This window comes from Microcebus murinus, chromosome 14 (genome assembly GCF_040939455.1).
Source record: "Microcebus murinus isolate Inina chromosome 14, M.murinus_Inina_mat1.0, whole genome shotgun sequence".
NCBI classification, from domain to species: Eukaryota; Metazoa; Chordata; class Mammalia; order Primates; family Cheirogaleidae; genus Microcebus; species Microcebus murinus.
The window spans coordinates 23,984,214-24,002,500 of NC_134117.1; the positions used below are offsets into that span (position 1 = coordinate 23,984,214).

The 18,287-nt window shown below is 55.9% G+C and overlaps 2 protein-coding genes across 2 annotated transcripts in view; one reads left to right on the forward strand and one right to left on the reverse strand.

Annotated features, from left to right (window-relative positions):
* ARL3 (ARF like GTPase 3) overlaps positions 1 to 977 on the forward strand; it is a 55,959-nt gene extending 54,982 nt beyond the window's left edge. Inside the window, exon 6 of the mRNA XM_076009817.1 lies at positions 459 to 977. Within this exon, the coding sequence (XP_075865932.1) occupies positions 459 to 473 (15 nt within the window). The 3' untranslated portion in view covers positions 474 to 977. The remainder of the gene's footprint in view (positions 1 to 458) is intronic.
* Positions 134 to 14,140, reverse strand: TRIM8 (tripartite motif containing 8). Its single transcript, XM_012770035.2, has 6 exons — positions 12,563 to 14,140; positions 3,690 to 3,785; positions 3,128 to 3,361; positions 2,294 to 2,325; positions 2,045 to 2,160; positions 134 to 1,707 (listed from the first exon to the last, which is right to left on the reverse strand). Exons 1-6 carry the CDS (start codon positions 13,130 to 13,132, stop codon positions 1,100 to 1,102), a joined length of 1,656 nt encoding a protein of 551 aa, XP_012625489.1. The 5' UTR covers positions 13,133 to 14,140; the 3' UTR covers positions 134 to 1,099.
* Positions 14,141 to 18,287: the final 4,147 nt, after the last annotated feature.

Here is an 18,287-nt window from a genome sequence, read left to right on the forward strand (position 1 = left end):
ACAGGCCTGGAACCAGAGGCCCAGGAAGGCAGAACAGAGGCAAGGAGGGCAGGAGTTTTCCTTAGAGGGCCCTCCCTCACACCAGTGCCTGAAGACCCGGGCCTCAGGATGCTGGGTAAGAGCGAGGCAGGGAGCGGGACTGAGCCATCATGTTTATTAGAAGGTTGGATTTCGGTGTGTGCTCTAGACAGATTACAGAATAAATACCTGCGCCTTGAGAACAGGAAGTCCACGATTCATACAAAGTGCTCACTACAGGAAGTAGCTGTGTCAAAATCCAGGCAAGGACACAAATCAGGGCAGCCCCTCCTCCCTGCTGACCTCAACAAGGGCTGTGCTATTGTTTTTTATTTTATTATTTCATTTATTTCTCTTTATTATTATTAATATTATTATTATTTGCTTTTGCTGTGGTCACTATCATTGGCAAAGTTCCTTTTCCCCTTTCCTGGACATAGGGTTCCTGCCTTTAAAAGATTCCACTCTGAGGCTGAAGGTGCCAAAAGCTGCTTGAGAAGTGGCCTTGAACTCCGTCTGGGAAGATGGTGAGGAGAAGGAAGCAGGAGAAATCATTCTTGGTTTAAAAAAATTACAAAAACAAAAACAAAAGTCCCACAATCTACAGGTCATTCCTTACTTGACCAGTGATCAAACTGCCCAAAAGAAAAGGGAGAGGAGAAATAGGCCCTTGGGCTTGGGCCTTCCTCCTGGGTGAGGTGAGAAGGGCTGGGCCCTCCAGAGCTGGAGCAGAAGCTGAGGCTCCTTCCAGCCATGGGAACGTAGGGGAAGGAGAAGAAAAAGGAGAGACAGAGAGAGAGCTCAGTGTCTTGAGACAGACACTTTCCCAACTCCAGGGCCACCTGCAGCCCCAGCCCAGGCCAGCTCCCACTGTCACCTCTGTGTCCAGGAGATTCATAATAAAAATAAAAATCAAAAACAAAGCGAAAACCAAAACAAAATCCAAAAGGAAAAGACCTGGGGAAATGGAAGAAGAGGGAAGAGGAAGGTAGAAGGGCATGTCTCTGGATACATAATCCCCGAGCCACAGGGGGCTGGCAGGGAGGTCCCCCAGTGCCATACCGCCCGCATGGCCGTGGTGTTAGCTCGTCACGTAGTGCTTGGTGGACGGCTGCCCGTACACCCTGTAGAAATCCTGGTGGCCAGGCTGCTGGGAGGCGTCGAGCCAGTCTCTGACTGCCAGGCCAGGAAGGGACTGGGGGACGGAGGGTGTAGGCGGGAGCGGGTGTGAGTACTCCTGCGAGGGCACTGTCCAGGGGAAGTGGCCGGAGCGGGGGTAGGGCTGGTGGCCGCCATGGTTGGCCACGGAAGAACAGTAGCAGTTGTCCACAGAACAGACGAGAATCTTGCGGCCGCCATACTGGGGGAGCATGGGCTGCTGGGCGGCAGAGCCATTGGGATACTGCGACGGAGGGAACACAGGACTTGAGTGCACTGGTTGGGCGCCGCCCGGCAGGGCCACCAAGTGCTGCGTGGAGCTGCAGGGCCCCAGGGGCTGCCCAGATTGGCCCTCGCCGCTGGCTGTGCCCGCCGCCCCATACTGGCCGCCCACAGGGCCTGACGACGTCTCTAGGAAACTGGCCTCAGGGAAGGCTGTTGAGTGCTTGCGCTTTTCCGCCCCAGAGTTGCTCACGCCACAAGGGTACAGGGGGACACTCTGCAGGAAGGGCACCGGCGTGCTGAAGGGGCCTGTGGAGAGTTTGGAGCAAAAGTCACCAAAGCTCCCACCCCAAGAAACTCAGGCCTCCTCCTCCCTGCATCTATAGAACCAAGCATGTTACATCTCAGGTAATGCCCACTCCTCCATTAGGAGGTAGAGATGTTATTATTCCCATTTTACAGCTGAAGAAACTGAGGCTCTGGGAGGTAACATTGCTTGCCCAAAGTCCCAAAGCTAGAAGTGGCAAAGCCAGGATGTAAGGAAAGCTCTACCTAACTAGGCCATGCTGCCTCTTAGATGGAAGGCTCTGGCATTACCCCTGCCCAAAGGGCTCTCTCTCCCTTCAATGGAAGATCCCACCCTCACCTTCTAGCATCTTCCGCAGCTGCTTCTCCTTCTTGGCCACCTCGTTCAGGAAGAGCTTGGAGTTCAGGTGGCCGATCTTAGGGGGAGAAAGGCTGCTGCCCGTGCAGGTCTGGGTCCTGGGGGCAGTGGACGGGGCATCTGCTGTGAGGAGGTATCACCAGTGAGCCCGCCCTACCTCCCCGCTGTGGGCCTGGCCCTCCCCGCTCACCCCAGACGTGTTCCCCTGAGGGCTGGGGGCCATCTGCTCACCTGTCCATCAGGATTTTCACAGACTTGGTGTTCTGTGGGGAGAGAAAAGGGACAGTCAGTAGAAAAAGCAGCACCGGAAGAGGGGAAGACAGAAGCTACCCCCCCCCACTCCCCAGGCAGTGCTGACCCTCTCATTCTGGCCAGAGTGTGGCCGCGGGTGGGGTGGCCAGTTTTGGAAGACAAGAATAGCTAACGTTTCCCGAGCACTTGCTGTGCAATCTACACTATTATAAGTGCTTTCCGTGCATCCACACAGAATCATTTCATCTATACGCCTCCCCCAGGAGGAGGCTCCCCAGGCCTGTAAGCTCTTAGCTGAAGTCTTTGGGGCCAGATGTGTTTTGGAATTTGAAAGGAGAACATGGTGCCTGTACCATATAGTACATATCATCCCCAGCAAGACACCACAGTCCAATACAGCAACATTTCTGCAGCAAAATGTTTGAATTTTCATACCAAGTCAGATAAATACAGACCAAATTATCCAACATCAGTTCAGGTCAACTTTTGCTGTTAAGATATGAGTTGCTGAAATTTTATTCTGTTAATTTTCAGAGATTTTTAAAAGTTGGAACTGTGGACAAGGTAGTAGATCTGTATTACCAACTCTACTTTGTAGGTGAGGAACAAGGCACAGGCTGCATCTAGGACTTGCCCAAGGTTACGGAGCTTATAAGAGCCCGAGGGTGTATTTGAACCCACTCGCACTGGCTCCAAAGCCAAGGGCATGTGCACACACTGGTGGGAGTAATTTGGTGGGGGAGGAGAGAACTGCAGACCCCCATTTTGGAATGGCGCTCTAGGTCCCACCGTCCTGGTCTGGGCCCAGCCCACCTTCATAAAGCTGACATCCTCCGTCTTGTCGAAGAGCAGCTGCAGGGAGCCGAGCAGTTTCTTGGCCTCCTGCATGCGTTCCCCGAGGTGCAGCGCCTGCGCCGCGTTCTCGCTGCAGAACTTGGCCTGGGCCTTGTCCAGGACCTCCACCGTCTGTCGCAGGTCCTCATCCAGTAGCTGGTGCAGCTTCTCGTACTGCAGTCGAACTTCCTCCTTCAGCTGGCTCACTTTCTCCTGCAGGAACAGGGGCAAGAGTGGGCAGGCAGGTGAGCATTGGGGACTCTGGCTCCCGCCCCTACCTGTGTCACATCCTGTGAGACCCCAAGTGCCCGGGCTGCCCCAGGCTCCTGAGGGAAAGGTCTGATCTCCCAGTTTCCCATTGGTAACACACAGCACTGTGCCAGTCACTCCTGGCACCAGTGGGGGCTCATTCACGGACAGTTCACTGAATGACTGACAGAGGGATTCTGACAGACCACACAGTAAATCATTAGGAGAAAACTCACTGGAAGCCCCGCACTGAGCCGCCCCCACCCCATACCACGGGCGTAGGCTCAGCTACCTCCACCAGGCGCTTGTCCGACTCAAGTTTGTACAGCTGGTCCTCGATGTCCTGCTCTCGCTCCTCCAGCCGGTCCTGCTGCTTCATCAGCATCTTCTGCAGGGACAGTTGGGGGAGGGGGTGTCAGAGGGGCTGAAGCTCCAACCCTTCCCAAGCATGGGTGGGCACCAGCTTTCCCTCCATACGACAGACTCATCCTACAGATCCTTGGACCTAGATGGCCTAAAATCCCTGCCACCAGCCCCATCTGGCCCCCACGCAATCCCACAGGGTTGCTGAGAGCTGCCTGGCCAGCCTGTTCCCAGCAAGGGAAGCCTGGAATAGCTCCCCACACGTACTTACACCATGAGCTTTCTGAGGGCAGGGTTGTGCCGGCTTCTGTTCTACACGCTTTTCCTGTACAGACTTATCCAATCAGCCCAGTAATGCCATAAGGTGAGCACTATTATTACCCTCATTTCACAGAAGAGGAAACTGAGGCCTAGATAGGTTAAGTAACTTGTCCAAAGCCACACAGCTAGTAAATAGTAGAGTTGGGCTACAAATGCAGTGACCTGGCAGCAGGGTCTGTGCTGACCCAGGCCGTGCTGCCTTCCTTTGTGGAGCAGCCTCACAGGCAGAGGGTCAAATCACATTCTGAGCCACATGGGCCCTCCAGCCCAGTCCAGAGATCTCACCTCATACTTATATACAGTATGGCCTCTCTCCTCCCAGCCTCTCCATCCCTCTTGACCTCCTCTCTCTCAGACATACCTCTTCAAACAGGGTCTCTCCCCTGCTCAAGAACCCTCCATGACTCGCTCCTGTCAAATGCTTTAACATGGCAATGAAGGCTTTTTCACACCCTGACTCTTTCAACCAAGTGGGCTGGTGTCACTCTCTGCATGTAAACACCCTGCACTCTGTGTATGTTTTTCTGCAGCCCACAGAGACCCTCCCTCCCCTTGTCTATCCTTCAAGGCCTAACTTAAGTCCCTCTCCTCTAGGAAACTTTCCATGACTCCTGCTCTGAGTCTGTGTAGGCCTCTCCCTGTCCTGGCCACAGGGTAGGGCTGTCACATTCTGCCCTCCCTCTGTAGCTGTGCTGTCCAATATGGTAGCCATTAGTCACAATTGGCCATTTAAATTCAAGTTAATTAAAAATAAATCAAATTAAACATCAGTTCCTCAGTTGCACCAGCCTTAACTCAAGTGCTCAATAGCTACACATAGCTAGTATCAGACACTACAACTCCAAAACATTACCATCACTGTAGAGGTTCTATTAGCACTATTTTAGAGTCTTTGAATTTTCTCACAAACTGTGGTCTGATCTCCCTACAAAACTCAAGGCCTCTTAAGAACAGGACTGTGCTGCTTTCTCCACTTCCCTTCAAAGCCAGGCCACACGAAGGCCTGAGCACCCACTAGAAGCATAATATATTTACTGAATAAACCCATGGGCTCTGCACACAAAGTACGATTTGCAAAACAGCTCTGTGTAACCACACACACTCACTTATAGTGAGTATCCACTCAGCAAGGAATGGTTCTCTTTCTTTCTCTGTGGGGACCACAGAGTAACCCTTGAGTTTGACCCCATGACCTCCACTCTCAGCCACATCCAGTTGGCTTCTTAAATACAAGTGCCACTAATCCCTTCCTGGCTCTTCCAACCCATCTGCCATATGGGGAAACCAAGGCACGCAAGAGACTTCAACCAGACCCTGTTTTGTGTTGTTGGCTACCCTAGAAACAAAGAACCAGGACTCTGGAGAGAGGAGGTGGGGGCTAAGGCTCTCTCATGTAAGCTGGGGAAGCCTGGGGCACCTCCATCCCACACAACCTGACCTTTCAATGACCCAGGACAGAAGCTCCAAGAACCAGACCCAGGAGACCCTGTCCTGTCGACAGCAGCAACTCACCCTTCCAGCAGGTCCCACAGCCCAAGGGTCAGAGCCTGACAATAAACACAGCTTGGGTGAGGGCAGGAACAGAGGGCCCCACGGTATTACCCACTCATAGGCGCGAGCACACACACACACACATACACACACATCACCACCTGAGCCCTGGGCCTGCCTCATGCTCACTGTCGCACCGAGCTGGACACGTACTTGCACTCAGGCCCTCACAGTGAAGGCTTGACTGCCCGGAGGCCCCAGACAATGGGGAGAGGCCAGGCACAGAGGCAGGGTGATCAGGATGCTCCTTCAGAAACACTAGGCCTGTTTATATCCCTGGAACAACTGTCCCTCAAATTCTTGCCTGCTGGCTGTCCCATGCCCACACCTAGGATGGGGGCCCCCAGGTGTACCTCACAGTCCAGGCCACTCCTGCCAGCTCAGCACCTGGGACACCTGAAAGCCCAGGCCAACTTGCTCCAGACATCTCGCACCACAGGCTCCCTGCCCAGCTGCTTCTCCGTGACCCATCTGCATGTTATCAGGTTAGGGGCCTGCCCGGCTGAGGGCAGGACTGAGACAGCCCCAGGTTCCCAGCCCACTCTCTCTCAGAGGACAGGAGTGGAGCTGTTCCATGCCTACCCTGATGGCCAGTGGGGCCCTTTTGCTCCCACTCCCACTGAGACCCCCTCCCTGAGCAGCCTGGGGCGTGGGGTCAGCCCCTTCCATCTTCTTCTTCTTTTTTTTTTTTTTTCAAGAGTTCTAACAACTTCATATTTTTTTTTTTTTTCCCTTCCATCTTCTTATAGGCTTTCCTGAGAGTCTGCCCTGGCAGCACTTCTACCCTGGGACCCTGCCATGTCTTCCCTTATCACCAGGGTTCCAGGCCCTAGTTTCTGTCTATCCTAGCATCCCCCTCTTTGTGGGGGAGCCTAGCCCAGGCCTAGCAAAGGCAGTGGCCACAGGCCCTAGCGGGTGGACGGGTTCCATTTCCCTTCTCCTGCCTCAGAGGGCTCCTGTCCACTGCAAGGGCTGGGGTGAGGGTGGGAAGGGAAAGGAAGCTGGCCAAGGGTGCCAGTGGGAGGGCTGGGAGAGGGGCCCACGCTGGCCAGGCCACGCTTGCAGGGCTGCTCTCCCTTGGGGCCAGGTCCTGCCATGGACAATGCCTGGGAGAAATGGGAAGAGGGGTTGCTGTCATCTCAAGCACTGGGAAGTTGGGAGCAAAGAGGAAAGTACCCACCTGCTGTCCCTTCATGACGCCCACCCCAATCCCACCAAACGACCAGCCAGGCTGCCATGATGCTGAAAGACAGGAGCCGAGGAAGCAGGGCCTGGCCCACCCCACCTCAGACAGCCTCCTTTCCACCCCAACCCCACCCGCCCCTGGGAATGGCTAAGAGCCGAGGCCCCACTGCCCATCTGGGGAAAACCCACAGCTGAGTTAGGACCAGATTTCCTAGCTTGATTTGAGCAAGGACCCTCAGTGCAGGGGGGAAGGATAGGGGACACTTTATACACTGCCCTCAGCCCACAGGGGGTCACCTGGACTGTGGCAAACTTCAAGTGTGAGGAAAAGAGCAGAGCAGGAACTGGAAGTACTTGAGGGACCAGGCCACTGGGCACATAGGATCCAGGCCCACTTGGCAGCCACCGCCCCTGTCCCTTAGGGCCTAAGGCCTTCTAGGTCCGCCCTGGTGAGGGCAAAGCATCCAGACTCAGGAGCACTCTATGCCTATCCCTCCATGCCCCAGGGCACCTGGGAACCATAAGCCCTGCATTCCTGACCCGGGAAAGCCTCATGTGAAAGCCTCAGGTCCAGAAGGAGCCTGACTGGCCAGGCCCAGCAGGCATTTTTGATGTCGGAGCAGACTGGGCAGACAGGTGAGGCCTGGGGATTCTGGGCTGTATAAAAGTTAATAAATAATAATAAAACCCTCAAGTCAACCTTGAAGAGAAAACAAGGTCAGGAGGGAACAGGGCCCCAGGGTCTGGGACAGAGGCAGGCCCTGGGTGTTCAGACCAGGCCAGGGCTGGCTCCAAGGCCCCTGTGGTGGTAACAGGGGCAGGGCTGGGGGAAGGAAGAGGATGCTGGGAGGCTGGGGCACCCCTTCCTGTGCAGTTCTCTGCCTGGGTGACTCTCATGCCCGCCCCAGCTCTGGCTCCAGCCCCTCCTCAGAGCTGCCTCACGCTACTTCCTCCCCAGAGGCCAAGCCCTCCCCTCAATCCTCCACCCAAGCCCGGTCCTCCTCTTTCCAAGGCCACAGCACTGTCCCCTTCTCTCAGAAAAGCTTCTGACTGCCCTAAACCCCTTCCATGCCTCAGCCCCTGCCTTGGGTTACCATGTGAACCCCCAGGCTGGGAAAACCACAGAGCCGGAGAGCAGGGGCTACAGGGCAGGAGCCAGGGCAAGCAGAGAGGCAGGGCTGGGAGGCAGGCCACGGCAGACCCCAGAGAGGGTTTCCCAGCTGCAGAGTGGAATTAGCTTTTGCCATGCAGAGAGCAGCGCTCTGGGGCAGCAGAACAAAGAGGCGAGAGAGAAAGCCCCCCTTTGTCTGGGTCTGAATGCCAGGCCAGCCAGGAAGGCAGGCTTTCCCAGAGCCAGGGACGAGGCCGGCCAGGCCCCGCCTGCTTGGCCAGGGCAGGGGCCCCAGTCAGGCTCCCTCTGCCCACCCAGACCGCCCCAACACAGCACTGCGAGACCCACTTGGGCCCCTACCGCCAATACCAGCCACAGCCAACAAGCTCACCCCAAGGTGAATCCCATCTGTCCCTCCTTTCCCCAACACCTCCACCAGTGGGGGAAGTCACATGCCCTCTGGCAGGCTCACAGCCACCACACAACGATCACCTGAATAGACAGGCACTCACACACCAGCACAGTCACGCTGGGCACAGTCAACTTCAACTCACAGGGACACAGCAAGTGTGGCATGGGACACCGTCGTACTCTCACAAACATGCACATGCACATGTCTTTCTGACCCACAGCCACACACAAGACAACTGCAGAATTCAGTCAGTCCCATCACACCTTCTGAGAGATACAAAATCCCCACACGAGATACAAAAAATTAGCCACATTTGATATATATAACCCATGTGTGCTGGCTACACATGTGTGTGTTCAAGTGCACACACACATACCTGCAGGTAGACACGGATGTGTGGCCACCCAGAGCTGCAGGCAGCAGAGTAATCAATAGGGCGTGCATGACAGGTGCCCGGCTGATGTGTCAGCGGATCCTGGGGTGGAGGTGGGTGGTGCAGCCTCTGCCCGAGGCTCCTCTCGGGGCCCAGGGAGGAAGCCAGCCAGACCCCCTTCCAGGAAGACACGGGCTGGTCTAGGAAGGGGCAGTGACATGACACACACCGGCCTCCTCACCCCATCTGAGACCCAGGAGCTGCCTCTACCGAGGGGAGGGGAGCAGCAGGGTCTGCACTGCCAGAGTCAGGCTGTAGCCCCAGCCCCAGTGAGGAGGACAGCCCTCACTCCTGCAGCAGCCCACCCAGACACAGACACGTGGGGCGGAGACCCTCCAGGGTCCCAGTGCACCCCTTCCAGCCACAGGCAATGTGAGAAGGGTACCCTCACCCCCAAGCAGCTGCAAACCCCAAACTGGCCCAGGCAGTGGCATCCCCTCCCCAGGGAACACCTCTTCTCAATTCTGAACTTCTGAGAATGCCAGAAACAGAGTCCTGGCAACATTTCCAGCCTTGGTCTGAGTTCTAGGGATGACACAGAAATACAACTATGACTGAATAGACTCAAGCAGACACCTGCACAGCCCCCCACACACACAGTCAGGCCTCCTCCCAGCTCTTCTTTCCACGCTGAGGGAGGGCACAACACACGGGTGCTCCCAGCACCTAGCAGTCCCCCGTTGTTCCGGTTAACCCCTAAACCCAGGGGCCAAAAGGGGGTCTGACCTTCAGTACTGCCAGGCTTGAGACCACCTGGATGTCCCAATCTTGGCTGTCCCTTCAGCCCCATGGGAGAACACTTTTAGGATCTAAGCACATTCCAGAGAGTAGTCTCTGGGGACTACCAGTGGGCATCCAGGCCTCCTGCCTCAGGGCAATGTGGCCGACACACTGGCTTCCCAAGGGCAGAGCAGGCACCACTCTGACAGTCCCCTTCTAGTCCCCCAGGCTGAATGCAAGCCCTACTTGCCCTCCCACTGGATCCCTGCTCAAGGCCATCACCCATGTGCTCTGTGGGTGTTTGCAGGCATATGCGGGTGGGGCCACCAGGGAGGGGCTAATCAGGGTTTCCTATTCCATTTCCAAGTCAGCAGCCCCACCCCCACCCTACCCCCAGGCAGAAAAGGAAGCACAGGAAGCAGAGCCTAGATTTTACCTAGATTTTAATTAAGGCCTGTGCCAGTTCTCTCCTACGGCCTGGAAGATTCTGCTACCTTCATCCAGTGCACCAGCAAAGGCCCTTTAAGACAGACTCCCTCCAGCAAGGGCCAAAGGGCCAAGGAAAAGGCGCCTCCGCTATATGGCCTATGGAGAGCAAAGAGTTCCTCCATTCAGGTTCCCGTGCCTCCCCCCAAACCACCACCCAGGGCAGGCTGGTGGGGCCCCTACTCCTCCACATTCAGTAAGTCAAACTCACACTTGAGTGACACTGGGCTATTGAAGTGATTCCAACTCCAGTGCCCTGGGGCACCAGAAAGAATCTGGGGGCCAGCGGTGGGGGAGCCTGGAGGAGGATGAGACTCTGGCTGCCGCTGCAGGGCACAGATGCTGAACGCACAGAATTGCACATCTGGCTCTGATGCAACCCGCTACTTCTGAGCCTGCCCATACCAGGCACAAGAACGAACACACACACACGAACGAACACACACACACACACACACACACACACACACACACACACCCCATGGAGCTGTTAACAAAGTTCAGTGCCTGCTTCCATCTGGTCCACATTTCTGGAGATCAGGGGCTGGTGGGAAGCCCAGGGTATACTCTGTATACATGTGCCACCAGACACCCCCCTCCCCCAACAGGCAGGAGACAGGTGCATTTGAGGGCAAAGCAGACAGTCTCAAAGACACTCCAAAATACAGACACGCACCTAAAGACACCCTCCTATACCAAGTCAGGTGTGATATGTTTTCTCCCCCACCCCGATTAAAGACATCCCCAGCACCGGTTAGGAGCAGCACCGTGGGTGTGGGCACACATCCGCCTATCACCCAGATTGTTGTCCTCTCCTCTGTTCCTTTCTGGCACATCTCCTCCTTTCCCCTCCTCTCACTTTCCACTGCCAATCCCAGGACAGAGAACTGGACAGCCCTCCTTTCTCCTGCCTCTGCACTTTTCCCAGCCTCCTCCCCCAGCCCTTCCATCTTTATTAATAGCAGCAGCTTCCAATACTGGGGAAAGTGTCGGCTGTGCTTGCCCTGAGCTGGGGGTGGAGGACACAGGGGCTCATCCGTCATCCGCTTCCCAGACCTTTTCCAATAAGTGGGGAGGGGAGGCTGTGGCTTCTCTCTCTGTCCTCCACGCTTCCTTTAAGAAACCAGAGGCTTATCCTGGCACAAAAAAACCCAGGGCTAGCCCATCCAATTGGAAACTAATTATACAGCAAATTTTATTTGTTATCCTCGCCCTCGGCCTGTGGTGGTCCTCCTGCCTTTTGTTGGTTGCATGTGTATGTTTTTTAATTGCTAAACAGTGACTCATTCTGACTGGTCTCCGACACAGGAAACAGCCCCATCTCCAATCTTGCCCTGCTCAGAGCTTCCTCATACCCAAGCTCCCCACTGGCCTCAACTAGCCTCCAGGGGCCTCCACCCATAAACACTCCCAGTCGGACCAAAGCCCAACCTCGCCCGCCCCCATGATATCACACCCAGGCCCCAAGCTGGGGCTTCTGAGATGGCTCAGCCGGTCTCCGGCCAACCCTTTCCTTCTGGTATGACTCAACCCTGAAAGCCAGGGGCCTGGGGTAGGTCCTAGGAAGAGCCCCTGCCCCCCACTGAAGGGGACGGAAGCATTGCCTTAGTCCAGCTCTAAAACCAGGCCCAGAGGCCCGAGGGGGAAGGCGGGTTTGACATTGGCCGTGGCAGCAGGGTGTATACAATGGGAGGGGATGCGGTTCTGTAATCACCCGGCCGGCAGCCCAGGGGAGCCAGCTGCCTGAAACCAGATTTCAAGGCGGCTCAACCTTAAACCCACAGGATTCTTTTTCAGTCTTCCACTTCCCCTCCCCAAATGTGGGAGGGCTGTGAGAGAGGGCTGGGCTGAGAGAAGAGGGCTCAGGGTGATGAAGACACATACTTTAGGGTTTGTTCATCCATGCGCTGTGAACACACACAGGCACACAGCGATTCTCAAACACAGAGAGCAGGCTATCGGGAATAAGCCCAATGGCTGAGACACTGTCCAGTGACTCTCCTGGCTGTCCAAGCCTTGTCCAGATAGATACCCGGAGTTCTGCTCTCCCTCCGGAAGCTCCCCCCAACCCCCAATGTGTTTCCAATAGAGCTTAAAACTAACATGGCTGCTTTTGTTTACTTCCTCATTGGTATGCCAGCATCATGGATCATGTCAGCCACAGCAGCGGCCCAGGACACTCATTACATAAACAGCAGCTGGAGAAGCAGGACCGGGGTCACTGCCTTGGTGACTTCCCGTAGGGCCTACAGAAACTACCCTGGGGGAGGGAGCTGCGCAAAACAGAAAAGCAACACCCAAACTCTACCTCTGACAGTCCCACGCCCCAATTCTATAAAGAACTCACAAGATGGACCCTGTGAGCGCAGGTGAGGGAATGTATCAAGTAGCGATCGGGACCGTTCTTCTCAAGACATTGCCCCCAAACTTTCAGAGAAGAGTTTGGGAAGGGGCCGCTGGCCTGATGTTACAAGTCAGCCTGTTGGGATGGGTGGTCCCCAGGCGAGAGGGAGAGAGAAAGAGAAAAAAAGAGAGAAGGAGGGGGAGAGAGAGAGAGAGAGAGAGAGAGAGAAGAATACTTGCCCGGATCTCATTCCTCCGAATCTCCACGTCGCACACCGAGTGTCCCTGATGCGCGCCGCTGTAGTAGCAGCAGTACTGGCACACGGCCACCTGCTCGGCCTCGCAGTGGTAGAGGCGGTAGGCGTTGTGCTGCGGGCAGCTCCAGGCCCGCACGTCGTCCGCCTCCACCAGGAGGTGCCCGCGGGCGGTGGAGGGCTGCTGCAGGTGCGTCTGCACGTGGGACTGGCAGCAGGGCGCCTCGCAGCGCAGGCAGACCTTCTGCGCGGGCAGCGGGGGGCCGCGGCGGCAGAACACGCAGTGCAGCGCTGCCGGCGGCTTCTCCACGTGCAAGGCGTTGAACTTCTCCACGATGTTGGTGAGCTTCAGGTTCTTCTCCAGGCCCGGCTTCTGGTTGTAGGCCTGGTTGCACTCCGGGCAGCGCACCAGGCCGCTGTCCTTGGCCCACGCCTCGCCGATGCAGCCCCGGCAGAAGTTGTGTTTGCAGGGCAGCTGCACCGGCTCCACGAAGACGTGCAGGCAGATGGGGCAGATGAGCTCCTCCTCGAAGCAGTTTTTCCAATTCTCCGCCATGGTGGCTGCGGGCAGGGGGCCCGGGCGGGCCTCCCCAACTCCCCAGCACTGGGGGTCCGTCCCGAGCAGCTGTAGGCCCAGCGAGCCCCGAGCTCCGGCCCCAGCCGGCCCGACAGTCGCTCAGTCAGCAGCGCCTTCCGCGTGCCCGCCCCCCAGAGGAGGGAGCCTCGGTCCTCACGCCGCGCGCGCAGCCGGCTGCGTCTCCTCCTCCTCCCGAGCGCCTAGCGGGAGGCGGCGGACTGCGCCAGGGCCGCGGCCGGGGCACCAGCCCTGGAGGGGAGCGCCGGGGTCCAAATTCCATATAAGAGGCCGCCTCCCGGTCGGCGCGGCTAGGGCAGCGGCGGCCCGCGGCCAGCGCTAGGCCCCGCGGCTGACATTGGGGCGCGCCCCACGGCGGACAGAGCCTGGGAGCCGCACACTTCCTCGACCGACGGCGGCGGCGGCGGCTCCTTCCCGGCTCGGCGGCGCCGCGCCTCCCTCGCCTGGGCCGGGGGTCGAGGTCCAAGGGGTCGGGGAGGCGAGTGCGGCCGCGGCGAGGGTTGCTAGATCCGGAAGAGGCGAGCCGGCGGTCCCCGGGCCGTGGCGCCGGCGTCCCCCGGCTGGCTGGCCGGGTGCGGGCTGTGGGGCGCAGGCGGGCCGACTCCGGGGCGCTGCGTGCGCGCAGGGGCAGTCATTCAGATGAAATTCCAGTCCCCGGCCAGAGACACCAGCCCGCCTCTGCCTTCCTCCTCCCTTCACAAATAGAAACGGAAGGGGGAGGGAGAGAAGTGGAAAAAAAGGCAACCAGCAAGGGAGGGAGGGAGAAGCCCCGGCGGTGCTCCGGCCTGACCCCCTCGTGGCTACTTCTGCGCTCCCCGGAGACCCGGCGCCCCAGCCGCGGAGAGACCCCGCTCTCCGTCTCCGCGCTGGGCGGGCGCCTCGGCTCAGCCGAGGAAAACAAGGATTGATCAAACTAGAAAGGAATTTTTCTCAACTGCTAATGAACAGGAGGCTCTGCTCCCGGCCCTCCCCTCCCCCTGGCCCTCCCCTTCCCCCCCCAACCCCCTCCCCCCCCACTTTCTTTTCTTCTCGGCCTCTGCTCTGGCCTGGAAGGCTCCGGGCTGCGGTCGGAGCCAGCCTGCGGCGGCGGGGCCGGGCCGCCTCCCTCAGCGCCCAGCCATCTTGGGCTCCCGGCGGCGGCGGCGGCGGCGGCGGCCGGGGTTCCGGGCGCGCTCGCTTGAGAGTCCTGCAGCGTCCTCTCTCTCTCTCTCTCTTTTTTTTTTGGTGGGATTTTTCCCTAGGGGAGGGCTGGCGGCCTTCGGCAAATTAGGAGAGAGAGAGGGGAGAAAATGCCAAGTCCCGATTTCTCTCCACCTCTGCTCCACCCACCCCAGTCCTTTCCAAAAAATAAAAAAAGATTAGAATTGGAAGTAGTCGGCAGAGAGGCGAGCGCCCGCGGCCCCCGGCTGCTGCCCAGGCGACGCGTCCGGGGCGGGCCCGCACCAGTCGCTCCGTCCGTGGGTCTGTTTGTCCGCCCGCTGCTTCGCAAGTGAGGGGAGGGCACTTCAGGGTCTCCGCAGTGGCTGTCGCCTCAGAGCTTTATCCTCAGATCAAAAAAAAAAAAAAAAAGGAGGAAGAAAAAAAAACAAACCCCAACACTCTCATCACAGCCACCTTCAGCCATCTTGCGCATATTATTATTATTTCAGGAATAATCTGTTTAATAAAAATAGCTGCGTCTCCAGCCCCCTCCCCCGCATCCTGGCGTCCCCGCCCCCTTTTAATAATAATCTCGATGATAAAAACGATCGGCGGGCCGGGCAGTCCGCGGCTGCCTTTTCCTGCCTCGGCTCGCTCGGGCTCCGGCTCTCCTCCCCCCAGGAAGGGGCGCGGGGGGGCTGGCCGCTGGGGCTGGGGGTGCGTCCCCGCTGCCCGCCAGGCGGCCCAGCCGCCAGCGCTGGGAGGGAAGGGCGCCCTCGCCGCTGCCGCGAGGAGGGCGGGCGGGGGAGGGGCCGGAGCCCGCGGGACCGACCGGAGGGGCACACAGGGGTCTCGGTGCCCCCGCCACGGCCTGGCCTCAGAGTCCGCAGCCGCGCGGTACACAATGGGTTCCGAGCAGAGTGCGGCCGGCAGGGTGGGGACGCGGGCGGGCAGGGAGCTGTGGTGAGCCGGCTGCCCGGCTGGAGCGGACAGAGGCGTGGGGGGGCCAGTTGGTAGTGTCCCTACATCAAGGCCGGTCCCGCTTCTAGGGAAGGGGGCGGGGAGATGGGGAGGGGGAGGCGAGGAGAAAGCCGCAGGCGGCGCCTTTAATCAGCGCCCGCTGGTTCAGCCCACCCGGCACTGGAGAAATCGACGGGCGAGGGGGAGGGGAAGGGGCGGGGCGTATTTTCCGGAAGTGCTGTTACAGCTGCGAGACGCCTGGCTCCTCCCCTTTTCCCTGTCTGGAGTTGGGGCTGTTCCGGAGGCTGCTCCTGCTATTGGTCTCCAAACTGAGGCTCCACCTCTTTAAGGCGGGGCAAACCCGAGCGACTCACGTGACTTGCACAAACTTCGGTACATTAAACATTCGGGTGGGAATGGGGGGGTTCCGCGCTTCTTAAAAGGGCAACGATACTGCTGCGTAGCGGGACCACCTCTTTCTGGGTCTCTTCACCCATAGCTCTTTTTTACCTGAGAGGGAAAGGAGGGTTTGTCCATCAATGTGGTCACTGGTGAAACTGAGCAGGGAATTGCTAATGTTCACTGTGGGGCAATTTCCTGATGTCTTTAATATTTCCCCCACATCCCTGACGCTTAAAGCTAGCAAGCAAGACAGGCATTATTATCTCTCTTCTATTGATAAGGAAACCCAGGCTTATAGAACTGAAGTAATTTGTGGAGGTCACTTGGTCAGTCGATGAATATATAACAAAAGACTTTATGTGCCGGGTATTTTTTTAGGCCCTGGGGATTCCCTGGAAAACGTCCAAATTATTTTAAAAATTTAAATATATGTAGGATAATTTCTGTGATAGACAATAATAGGCTCACACAGGGCTCTCTGAAAAAGTGACATTTGAGCTGAGACCTAAATGCTCAGGAGGAATAGAGCAAGTGACAACCTAGGAGAAGAGTGATCCAGTGAGAAGGAAAAACAAATGTAAAAGGAATGGAATAGGCACGCTGGGGCAGAAAGAAGGCTGTGTGTCCAGAAAGAAAGGCAGGTAGAGACCAAAACACACAGGGCCTTGCAGGTGATGGAAAAGAATTGGGACTTTAAACTGGTTGTGAGAAGGTGTCAGATTTGGTATAAATTTTGGAAGTAGAACCAATAGGACTTATTGATTAGATATGGGGTAGAGAGGAATCAGTATGATAAATAGTAGGGGGGTAGAAATGGGATCAAGATATATATACAGGCTGGGCATGGTGGCTCATGGCTGTAATCCTAGCATTCTGGGAGGCAGAAGAAGGTGGATTGCTTGAGTTCAGGAGACCAGTCTGAGCAAGAGCAAGATCCTGTCTCTACTAAAAATAGAAAAATTGGCCGGGCATGGTGATGTGCACCTGTAGTCCCAGCTACTGGGGAGGCTGAGGCAAGAGGATAACTGGAGCCCAGGAGTTTGAGGTTGCAGTGAGCTATGATGATGCCATTGCACTCTTCCCCTGGGCCACAGAGTCAGACTCTATTAAAAAAAAAATGGAATGTATGTACAGTATATCCTTCTGAACTATAGTCTTCAGAATGAGTTACTATATCCTATATTATATGTATTGTATGTACTATATATAGTATTTATATATAATATGTATTTTTTTTTTTTTTTTTTGAGACAGAGTCTTACTCTATTGCCTGGGCTGGAGTGCTGTGGCATCAACCTAGCTCACAGCAACCTCAACTCAAACTCCGGGGCTTAAGCAATCCTTCTGCCTCAGCCTCCCGAGTAGCTGAGACTATAGGCATGCACCACCATACCTGGCTAATTTTTTCTACATATTTTTAGTTGTCCACCTAATTTCTTTCTATTTTTTTTTTTTTTAATAGAAACAGGGTCTCGCTGTTGCTCAGGCTGGTCTGGAACTCCTGATCTTGAGCGATCCGCCTGCTTTGGCCTCCCAGAGTGCTAGGATTACAGGCGTAAGCCACCACACCTGGCCTATATTTTTTATATGTATGTTTTTTCTGCTCTATCCTCTCAAAATGTTTTTATTTTTTTTTTTTTGAGACAGAGTCTCCCTTTGTTGCCCGGGCTAGAGTGAGTGCCGTGGCGTCAGCCTAGCTCACAGCAACCTCAAACTCCTGGGCTCAAGCAATCCTCCTGCCTCAGCCTCCCAAGTAGCTGGGACTACAGGCATGCGCCACCATGCCCGGCTAATTTTTTGTATATATTAGTTGGCCAATTAATTTCTTTCTATTTATAGTAGAGACGGGGTCTCGCTCTTGCTCAGGCTGGTTTCGAACTCCTGACCTTGAGCAATCCACCCGCCTCGGCCTCCCAGAGAGCTAGGATTACAGGCGTGAGCCACCGCGCCCGGCCTCAAAATGTTTTTAAATGATTCCTAGGATTTGGACCTCAGCAAGAGGCTGGATGATAGTGCTATTTACTAAGATGGGAGAACTGCAGGGAATTACATTTGGGTAGGGGATTTTCTAAGTTAAGGTTGAGTTGGCTCAGATCTCCCAATAAAAATGTTGAGGAGGCAACTGTATATACAGGCTCAGTGGGGAGTTTTGTATGGGAGATATGGATTTTGGAGTCGTCAGAGATTATGTTCTAAATGGTAGAACTGAGATTTAAATCCAACTCAGTATGAACTCTGGGTCCCTGATCCTTTGAGGACAGAGCCTGTGTCTTTAGCAATTTGCATCCCTACACATGAGAGGTCTTATGTTGGACAAATGAATACATGAATGAAAGTCTGAATGAACCAAGGGGAAAATGGCTTCTAAGCCCTAATCCTCACTTCCATGCTCTAAGAATGGTGCAAAGGAAAAAGGTCTAGCTTGGAGCAGTTGGAGGGGTCTTCTCTGGCCTCCTCATCAATGATCTCCAGGATTATCAACCTAAGGAATCCTTATAATTTCTTACCTTTCTTGAACACTTCCCTTGACTTGTAACACATCATAGGTTTCTGGTTTTCTTCTTCTAACCATAGATGTCTCCAATTTCTGTCTCATAAATGTTGGCAGTCCTCA